General features: G+C 44.4%; 1 protein-coding gene across 1 annotated transcript; it reads left to right on the top strand.

The window, feature by feature from the left end:
* Positions 1-460: 460 nt before the first annotated feature.
* On the top strand, positions 461-8,386 carry LOC120038648 (major histocompatibility complex class I-related gene protein-like). The gene is made up of 10 exons (XM_038984305.1): positions 461-635; positions 736-1,011; positions 1,404-1,703; positions 6,170-6,238; positions 6,468-6,497; positions 6,743-6,775; positions 6,934-6,972; positions 7,185-7,214; positions 7,580-7,625; positions 8,278-8,386. Exons 1-10 carry the CDS (start codon positions 572-574, stop codon positions 8,279-8,281), a joined length of 891 nt encoding a protein of 296 aa, XP_038840233.1. The 5' UTR covers positions 461-571; the 3' UTR covers positions 8,282-8,386.
* The last annotated feature ends 2,229 nt before the right edge of the window (positions 8,387-10,615 follow it).

The following is a 10,615-nucleotide window of genomic DNA, read 5'->3' on the forward strand; positions in this document are numbered from 1 at the left end:
TATGATGCTAGTGCTACCATGATTATTATACTGTTATGATGCTAGTGCTACCATGATTATTATACTGTTATGATGCTAGTGCTACCATGATTATTATACTGTTATGATGCTAGTGCTACCATGATTATTATACTGTTATGATGCTAGTGCTACCATGATTATTATACTGTTATGTTACTAGTGCTACCATGATTATTATACTTGTATGATGCTAGTGCTACCATAATTATTATACTGGTATGATGCTAGTGATACCATAATTATTATACTGTTATGATGCTAGTGCTACCATGATTTCAGTAAGTAATTGTGCCTGTTTATGTGACAGTATTGCTTTTGTTTCCATCCATTAATTTATACCGGTACATGTGATTTTTTTCTAGTTGCCCTGAAGTATTTTTACAGAGCGCTCTCACAATCTACTGGCCTTCCAGAGTTCAGCGCTGTTGCGTATTTGGATGAGGAACCAATATATTCCTATGACAGTCCTACAAAGGAAGTGGTAGCTCGACAGGAGTGGGTTAAAGAAGCCGTGGATCCAGACTTCTGGGGAAGAAGTACACACATTCTTATGGAGACTGAGAACGTGTTCAAAGACAACATTAACACTGCAAGAGATCGCTTCAACCAGACAAGTTAGTATGCCGTCATCAGAGCATGTTTTGATAGATAGCTAACCGTAAACACTTATTGAAGATTGAAGGATCGATGTTACAATGTGTTCTTCCCTTTTAGGTGCCCTAATATTGCAGAAACTGTACAAGTGTGAGTGGGATGAGGAAACCGGTGCTACAGATGGACATGAACAGTATGGATATGGAGGAGAGGACTTCCTTTTATTTGATATGAAGAATGAAAGATGGATTGCACCTGTTCGTCAGGGACTCATCACCAAAATGAAGTGGGATGATAATGTTAAGCTTAAAGCCAAAATTCACTATCTAACCCATACGTGTATTGGATGGCTGAAAAAATATGTTTTCTATCAGAGAAGCATGCTGGAGAGGACAGGTATTATTATTATTAAAACTTAATTTGTTTTTACACAACTTAAGTAGCTTTACTATTTCTATGTCTTGGGAGATTCTAATTACATGTGTACATACAGTTAGATTTTTCAAACAAGTAGTCCTTTTTGTTGACTTGTCCAGTAGCCTTCCTCTGGAATAGTGTACAGCTAGATTCTGTCATCTGAAGAACAACATAAACACTATAGAGATGTATATATTTGATCAATATCCTGATGATTGTACATTTGATCAATATCTTGATGTTTGTACATTTGATCAATATTCTGATGTCTTTATATTTAATCAATATCTTGATGTTTGTATATTTTAACAATATCTTGATGTTTGTATATTTTAACAATATCCTGATGTTTGTGTATTTCCTTTACACAGTCCCACCGCAGGTAACTTTGTTTCAGAAAAACCTCTCCTGTCCTGTGACTTGCCATGCAACAGGCTTCTACCCGAAAGCAATCAAGATATTTTGGGGAAGAGATGGAGTAGAGATCCATGATGATGTGGTGCATGAAGAGACCCTGCCTAATGGGGATGGGACGTATCAGAAGAGAACCCATCTCACTGTGTCCCCTGAAGACCTACAGAAGTACAACTACACATGCACTGTCCAACACATTAGAGGTGATGATGTGGTTCTGTCTGCTAACAGGGACAGCATTCGCAGGAATATTCGCAGTAAGTCGTTCTCCTATTAACCAAATCAGTTCTCAAGTACCCTGGGAATCCAGGTTTTTGTTTCTAAATGTTACATCTAAATGTTACAGTTGAAGTCGGAAGTTTACATACACCTCAGCCAAATACATTTAAAATCAGTTTTTCACAATTCCTGACATTTATTCCTAGTAAATATTCCCTGTCTTAGGTCATTTAGGATCACCACTTTATTTTAAGAATGTGAAATGTCAGAATAATTGTAGAGAGAATGATTTATTTAAGCTTTTATTTCTTTCATCACATTCCCAGTGGGTCAGCAGTTTACATACACTCAATTAGTATTTGGTAGCATTACCTTCAAATTGTTTAACTTGGGTAAAACATTTCTGGTAGCCTTCCACAAGCTTCCCACAATAAGTTGGGTGAAATTTGGCACATTCCTCCTGACAGAGCTGGTGTAAATGCGTCAGTTCAGTTCTGCCCACAAATTTTCTATAGGATTGAGGTCAGGGCTTTGTGATGGCCACTCCAATACCTTGACTTTGTTGTCCTTAAGCCATTTTGCCACAACTTTGGAAGTATGCTTGGGGTCATTGTCTATTTGGAAAACCCATTTGCGACAAAAGCTTTAATTTCCTGAGTGATGTCTTGAGATGTTGCTTCAATATATTCACATAATTTTCCTCCCTCATGATGCCATCTATTTTGGGAAGTGCACCAGTCCCTCCTGCAGCAAAGCACCCCCACAACATGATGCTGCCACCCCCGTGCTTCACGGTTGGGATGGTGTTCTTCGGCTTGCAACCATCCCCCTTTTTCCTCCAAACATAACGATGGCCAAACAGTTCTATTTTTGTTTCATCAGACCAGAGGACATTTCTCCAAAAGTACGATCTTTGTCCCCATGTGCAGTTGCAAACCGTAGTCTGTTTTTTTATGGTGGTTTTTGAGCAGTGGCTTCTTCCTTGCTGAGCGGCCTTTCAGGTTATGTCGATATAGGACTCGTTTTACTGTGGATATGCATACTTTTGTACCTGTTTCCTCCAGCATCTTCACAAGGTCCTTTGCTGTTGTTCTGGAATTGATTTGCACTTTTCGCACCAAAGTACGTTCATCTCTAGGAGACAAAACGTGTCTCCTTCCTGAGCGGTATGATGGCTGCGTGGTCGGTCCCATGGTGTTTATACTTGCGTACTATTGTTTTTGCTTGACATCATGGGAAAATCAAAAGAAATCAGCCAAGACCTCAGAAAAGAAATTGTAGACATCCACAAGTCTGGTTCATCCTTGGGAGCAATTTCCAACTGCCTGAAGGTTACCATGTTCATCAGTACAGAGGCATTGGGTTTGAAGGTAGGCCTTGAAATACATCCACATGTACACTTCCAATTGACTGAAATTATGTCAATTTGCCTATCAGAAGCTTCTAAAGCCATAACATAATTTTCTGGAATTTTCCAAGCTGTTTAAAGGCACAGTCAACTTAGTGTATGTAAACTTCTGACCGACTGGAATTGTGATACAGTGAAATAATCTGTCTGTAAACAATTGTTGGAAAAATTACTTGTGTTATGCATGAAGTAGATGTCCTAACCTCCCCCTGGGAGGAAGCTGCACCCGGTAAACAACCTCCCCTACCCTCTCCAGGACACTGCAGGGTCCCACCCAGTGACTGTCCAACTTGGGGCATCTGCCTTTTTTCTTAGGGGGCTGTAGACCCAGACCAGCTCCCCAGCCACAAAGTGCCTTCCCCGGGTGTGCACGTCATAGTTCCTCTTCTGCCTCACACCTGCATTCACCAGCTGCTCTCTGGCGAAGGTGTGGGCTGTCTCCAGGCGGTCGTGGAGTCTTCAGGCATACTCCGGCCCCAGGGGAACATGAGGGCTATTCAGGGGCCGACCAAACGTCATCTCTGCAGGTGTGCGGATCTCTCTCCCCAGCATGAGGAGGGCAGGCGTGAAGGAGGTGGAGTCTTGGACAGCGAAGCGGCATGCCATGAGGACCATAGGCAGGTGCTTGTCACAGTCACGCTGGTGTTTGGCAGAGACAATGGCCAGCTGCTGTCCAAGCGTTTTGTTGAAGCGCTCCACAAGGCCATCACTTTGAGGATGGAGAAGAGTAGTGCGGGTCTTGTGCATACCCAGCCTCTCACACATGGTGGCGAACACGCGGGACTCAAAGTTTCCGCCTTAATCGCTGTGGATGGACTCCGCAGCTCCAAACCTGCTGAACATCACCGCTGTCAGGGCGTCGACGATGGTCTCTGCCTCCTGGTCAGGCAGAGCATAGGCCTCGGGCCATTTTGTGAAATAGTCCATGGCCGGGAGCACCCAGCGGTTTCCACTGTCTGTGGTGGGGAACGGCCCAACTACATCCACTCCCACCCTCTCCATGGGAGCCTCCACTGGGAACTGTTGGAGCTGAGCATGAGACCGGCCTGGGGGCCCTTTCTCGCTGTGCAGTTGTCACAGCGGCGGCAAAAGTCCTCCACATCCCTCTTGTGCTGCCCCCAGTAAAAGCCCTGACGGAGGCGGCGCAGTGTTTTTGTGACCCCAAAGTGTCTAGTCCCTACCCCCCCATGAGTACTCTGGAGCACAGCCTCCCGCAATGCTTTTGGGACCACCACCTGCCACCTCTCCTCTCCCGTAGCTGAGAGGAGAGGCCCGCTGTAGCACGCCATCAGCCAGCCGCAGTCTCAAACTTTGACCACAACCCTTTGGTCGCGAGTGAGAGCGCTGTCACCTCTTTCCACGGTGGCCTCACCTGCGCCTCTAGCCACTGTAGCACTTGCTGTAGGTCTGTGTCCCGTCCCTGCTGCTTCCCCCATTCAGTCACGTCGACAGTCTGCAGCTCATAGCAGACAGGCCCGTTCGCCCGACACACTGTGGCACAGACCCCCTCTGCATACAGCTCTCTCTCACGTCCCTCTCTCCGCTCACAGGGGCGGCAGCCGTCAGCAGTACAGGGCCGACGTGATATGGCGTTGGAGTGGCGTGCCCCTGCCCTGTGATGTCATACGGCTGAAGCTCCTCCAACCAGCGTGCCACCTGCCCCTCTGGCTCTCTGAAAGACATGAGCCACTGGAGAGCAGAGTGGTCAGTCCTTACAGTAAAGGGCAGACCACCCAGGTAGTACTTGAAGTGTTTGACGGAAGCCACAACAGCCAAGAGCTCCTGCCGGGTGACACAGTAGCGGCACTCATGTTTGTCAAATGTTTTCCTGAAGTACGCCACCACTCTCTCCCCTTCTGGCCCCACCTGGGCCAGCACCCCACCCATTCCCACAATGCTTGCGTCTGTGTCCAGGATAAAGGGCAAGGTGAGGTCAGCGGGGGGCGAGCACGGGGGCCTTGATCAGTGCACGTTTGAGCGTGTTGAAGGCCTCCTCACACGCCACTGTCCAAGTGAAGTCCTTGTCCTTCGGCAGCAGGTGGTTCAGGGGAGCAGCGACGCTTGAGAAGCCCCGTACAAACCTCCTGTAGTACAAGGCCAGGCCCAGGAAGCTCTTCAGCTGACGATGTTCAGTGGGGGTGGGCCAGTCTTGGACAGCCCCCACCTTGTCCTCCATGGTGCTGATCCCCTCCTTCCCCACTCGGTGGCCCAAGAAGGACACCTCTCTCCTCATGAAGTGGCACTTCTCGGGGTGGAGCTTCAGACCTGCGGTAGCCACCCGCTCCAGCACACGCCGTAGCGCCCCCAGGGCTGACTGGAAGGAGCTGCCATGGGCCAGGATGTCATCGAGGTATACCAGACACTGCTGTCGGGGGATGCCATCCAGCACCCTGTCCATCAAACGCTCAAAAGTAGCTGGAGCGTTGCACAGGCCGAAGCACAGGACCTTGAACTGCCTGTGTCCTCTTTTAGTGGAGAACGCAGTTTTGGCTCTGGCCTCTGGGGAGAGGGGCACCTGCCAGTAGCCACTGCGGAGGTCTAGTGAGGAGAACCAGGAGGACCCCCTAACCAGGTCCAGCGACTCATCGATACGTGGTATGGGGTATGAGTCCTTCCTGGTTACCTCATTCAGCCGCCTGTAGTCCGCGCGATCTCCTCAGCCAGATCCTCCGACGTCCATGCACACGCACCTCCTTGGCCATAATCGTCCCCTACCTTCACTTTCGGATTCCCTCGATGCATTTTCAACCCCTGTTCTCACCTACGATAGCTAGCCAAAGAAGTCAGCTGGCTAACTTTTATCAAAGTTTTTACTTCTGACACCAATGTAATGACCTGACTAGATCATAAAGGAACAATTGTCCAGACAGAGGACTGTATGTTTTTCATCTATTAGCAAACCAGTTGTATATGGCAGCCTCTTTTCAAACGTGCATTCTTACGGGCCACTGTGAAAAGTGATGTTGTGATCCTCTGCCCCTAGAGTCTGATCAGTTTTGATCACGATTTAACACTAAACATGATTCATCACTAATAGTGTAATGTTTGTCATGAAATCTAATGTATTCACATTGAGCATTTCTTCTTTGATCTCAGGGCACTACAACATCACCATCACCATCTTCATGGTCTTTGTATTGGTCACATTGGTCATCGGTGTTGTTGGTACGTCAAGCCCTCCTCACCACTATAGACACCAACAGACACACAAATGTGGCAACGATTTAACATCCAGTGCATCATGTACATGTGAATGTCAATAATACACAACACCATAGTGTTACATGTATTTTGTTTTGTCATTGAAATGATTGAAACAGTTTGATTTAGATTACCAATGATGATAAAAGAAGGAAAAAACTAATTGCCACATCTTTTTCTCCATTTATCCAAGTAATAAAGAGAAAGGGCTGGAAAGGAAAAGGTAAGTTCCCACCTATTCTTTTAGCCACTATGTCCCTGTTGATAATACTGCAAAATGAGAGGTTTCTAAGTACACTCAATTGCTGCAGTGTCTACTAAACATTATATTGTGTTTAACAAATATTCTGACATTTGAACTCTTTGTTTATTGGAATAGCATTCATTTTCAGTATTACACAGGGAAAGATTAGTCGGTTTTGAAATTCTGGAGGCTATTATAGCGTTAATCTTTCTACTGTCTTCTAGATCCAACAGCTGGAAAGGAAAAACAGTGTCCAAGTGAGTACTGAACTGTGTTGTGCTGTATGCAATAGAGGAGTGAATCCTTTATGAAGGATTTCATATCAATCAGTAACCTACTCAACTATACTCAACTTTCCTTACTGAAAAGGTGAGGTGGAAGTTATTGTGAAATGTTCCTTTTTCCCAATTCTCAGCAAGTCTCCCGGAGAAGAATGTTCTTCTGCTCAACGATGGTGAGTATTCAGATTTCTATTTTACTCAAACTTGGACTCAAATATGACCCTTCGGCAGTAAAGAAGTTCAGTCTGGTAGTTGTTTCCCTTTTCATTAAGAGTATAATTTGAGGAGTTGAACATTAAAGATCTTTGCAAAAATTATGTGTATATAATCCATCAAGGCATTTCCTCCATTACTAATTGAAATAAAAACATGTATTTCCCCCTAGCAAAACCTGCTGAAATGGAGAAACCAAAAAGTGAGTACTGCCACGTGGAGAGTTATTGTCAGTGATAGTACATTTCATATTGATAAGTGACCCCACTCACTTGTATGTCTTCAATGTACTTTCCGTACTGAAACCTGAAGAATTGAAGTAGGGATGTTTGAAGTCCAGACTCAGCAATATGACATCGCCATACACGGTGGGGAGCCTAGATAGATGGTCTGTGGTGGAGAGACTTCATAAGTCACCCAACTATTCTGGTGATGTCCTATCACTAAGTCTTCCATTAATGCATTCTTGTTTAAATGTCCCCGGTATCAGTACGGAAAGTAGAAAACGATGTGATTTTCACAGTTTAATGTTGACATGTTAAAATAAAGAAATATGCTGCTTTTCAGTGAGCCATCCAGCTGATACTCTCCAGTGCCCGAATCAAGACGACTGGTAAGAATATTTATTCCTGTATTTGTATAGCTTCATAGTTGGAGTTGAAAACGAGTTCTTCAATGAACAATCTGAAACCAGTCAATGAATGCAAATGAATCTAAATGTCACTTTAAATGCACCAAAGACTTGACGCAGACTCTCCTTCAAGGTATTTTGTGGACCTGAAGACACTGTCAAGTTATGAGTTTATTAGTCATCCAGACCTCTTATAGGTTCTTAAACAAACCCATGTCTGGATGGTGGCCTCTCCTTCCCCATAAATTATTTTCAGTTTGTTGTTTATTTATCCACACGTCACATGTACAAATGTAGCTCTGTTGGTAGAGCATGGCGGTTGCAACGCCACAGTTGTGGGTTTGTTTCCCACAGGGGACTAGTAGGGGAAAAATTATGAAAATGAATGTACTCACTACTTTTAGGTGGTCTGGATAAGAGTGTCTGCTACAGGACTAGAATGCAGAGGGAGAAAAAATCAGATAGCTTGTGGCAGGGATCTTATTCAAATGTACGTGCACATAATACTGTGATTATTGTCAATAGATTATGGTCATTTATGTGGTATGCATTTTATATGCTATGAAAAATATTATTCCCGCTAATATTGTAGTGCAATCCATTTTTGAAATAAATAATCTTCTGTTGTTTTAAGGTGAATTTTGTTCAGGAAAGTTCAGGATGAATGTTTTCATATTTAAGGTTACGACAGATCGTCCAACAGAAGCGGTACAATTTCCTCAAGCTCTTCAAAAGTCTCTGATGACTGGAGACTATACGTAAGTATCCATTATATTGTGTTGAATAATATCAGCATGTAAAGTACATGTTTTGAATCCTGTGTGACAGATGAACTTGTGCATTGATTTTGTACATGGATATAACTTTCGAAGTGCTGTGCTTTGTTCTGATTTCATTTTTTTTTTATTGTATCTTTGCTTTCCCCCTAGAACTCCTCTTGTCAAGACATGTAAGTTGGGATCTGTTTAACATCTTATTTGCTGTATGTTCTTGAATAGTTTTAATATTCTTTAATTACATGAATCTGCTTTAATAACATATCTGCTAATAGTGCTGATAGTATGTTCTCTTTCCTATGTTTTTAGTTTAGGTTGACTGCAGTTGGAGGGGTGTCTTCTTTTTGTGATCTTGGACACCTGAATTATCCGTGGAGTTACAAAAGCCTCTTGCGAGCCTGCCGACATGCTGGCTACTCTCCTCCGGGAAATTCAGGATGGTAACAAAGGTATTTCTATGAAAATTAATAAGAAATCGGCTGAACTCCATTCTTCCATTGACGACCTGAAATCCTCCATGAATGATCTCCTTTTGAGAACGACTGAGGCAGAGTTGCGCATTAGCACAGTTGAAGATACCATCGCTCAACATGACCAGGTCTTGATACAACTGCAAAAGGACAATGCCTACCTCAAAAACAAGGTAGATCAGATGGAGAACCAGAGCAGACGTAGTAATAGCCGTGTGGTGGGATTGAAAGAGGACAGCGAGGGCCGTGACCCGGTCCGTTTCTTCACTCAATGGATTCCAGATGTCCTAGGCATAATCAACTTCACCAAGCCACTGGAAATCGAACGCGCCCACAGAACATCAGCGCCGAAACCCCGTCCAGATGAGCCCCCACGGGCCGTCCTGATCAGGTTCCTCCGTTTCCAGGACAGAGAGAAGATACTGCAACTCGCAAGAGCCAAAGGCGACATCACCATCGATGACAAGAGGGTCAGCCTTTTCCCGGATATGAGAGCGGATCTCGCCAGACGTCGCAAGCAGTCCAGACCTGCCGCCAAAGCACTGAAGGAGAAGATCTCACCGGCTACCTCATCCACCCTGCGCGGAGGAAAGTTCAGTACAAAGGCCGAAGCCATCTCTTCAACACACCGGGAGACGTGTACACTTTTCTCAAAGAACTGAACAACGTCTGAGCCAGGACGGTCTCTCTGGGGGATAAGATGCAGTTTGTTTGTTTTCTCTTATCCGGACTGACCCAGTGAAGCCAGTGAACACAAGAAATTGAAGAGGGAATGGGTAGGACAAGTTTTTTGCGTCCTCTTTTAACTCCAAAGCAAGAGGAACTGCAATTTTGATAAGTAGACACATCCCCTTCTGCATCAACAACACCATCTCTGATCCCTCTGGCAGGTTTGTTTTGGTGCAGGGGCATATGTTTTCAGAGTCTTGGACCCTATTGAATATTTATGCTCATAACTTCGATGACCATATGTTTATTCAGAATGTCTTCCTTCAGGTCGCTCAAGCACCACCAGGATGGCTACTGGTTGGAGGAGATTTACATTTTTGTTTAGATACAGTTCTTGATAGGTCCTCTGATAAACCCTCACTTCTTACCAAAGCCGGCAAGCTCACCATGTCATTCATGAAAGATCTCAATTTACTAGACATCTGGAGACAGTTGCACCCACAGGATAGGGACTACTCTTTTTATTCACACCCACACAAGACACACACACGCATAGATAACTTTTTACTATCGACACAACTGTTTCATAGAGTGTTAGATGTCGAGTATCTCCCCATATTGCTTAGTGACCATTCTCCTCTGGTATTATCAATCTCCATTCCTAACAAGGTAAATGGAGCATATAGATGGAGACTAAATTCTACACTCCTAAAGCAACCTGAATTTTGTGCAGTCATCAAAGAGCAGATCAATATTTTTACTTTGACAAACAAACCCTCCGCTCCTGACAGTTTCATTCTTTGGGACACATTGAAGGCCTATCTGAGGGGACAGATCATTTCCTATCCTAAAGGGCTGAAGAGAAAACACGGTGCGGAACTGAGTGCCCTTGAATCTGAAATCTCCGAGCTAGAGAGAACCTACCAAAGAGGCCCGACTAAAGATCTATACAGGCTTTTGGTAAATAAAAAATTGAAATATATTCTGAACACATATCAAGCTGAGAGGGCCATCACTAAATCAAAACTGCGTTATTATGAGCTTGGAGAGAAAGCTC

The sequence above is a fragment of the Salvelinus namaycush genome, unplaced genomic scaffold (assembly GCF_016432855.1).
Source record: "Salvelinus namaycush isolate Seneca unplaced genomic scaffold, SaNama_1.0 Scaffold2289, whole genome shotgun sequence".
Classification (NCBI taxonomy): domain Eukaryota; kingdom Metazoa; phylum Chordata; class Actinopteri; order Salmoniformes; family Salmonidae; genus Salvelinus; species Salvelinus namaycush.

What these genes read in the sequence shown, in the direction of transcription:
- LOC120038648 (XM_038984305.1), top strand. Translation starts at nt 572, where the DNA reads ATGGAGACTGAGAACGTGTTCAAAGACAACATTAACACTGCAAGAGAT. An exon ending in AAGCATGCTGGAGAGGACAG is followed by an intron (nt 1,012 to 1,403) that starts GTATTATTATTA and finishes TCCTTTACACAG; the next exon opens with TCCCACCGCAGGTAACTTTG. An exon ending in AAAGGAAAAACAGTGTCCAA is followed by an intron (nt 6,776 to 6,933) that starts GTGAGTACTGAA and finishes CCCAATTCTCAG; the next exon opens with CAAGTCTCCCGGAGAAGAAT.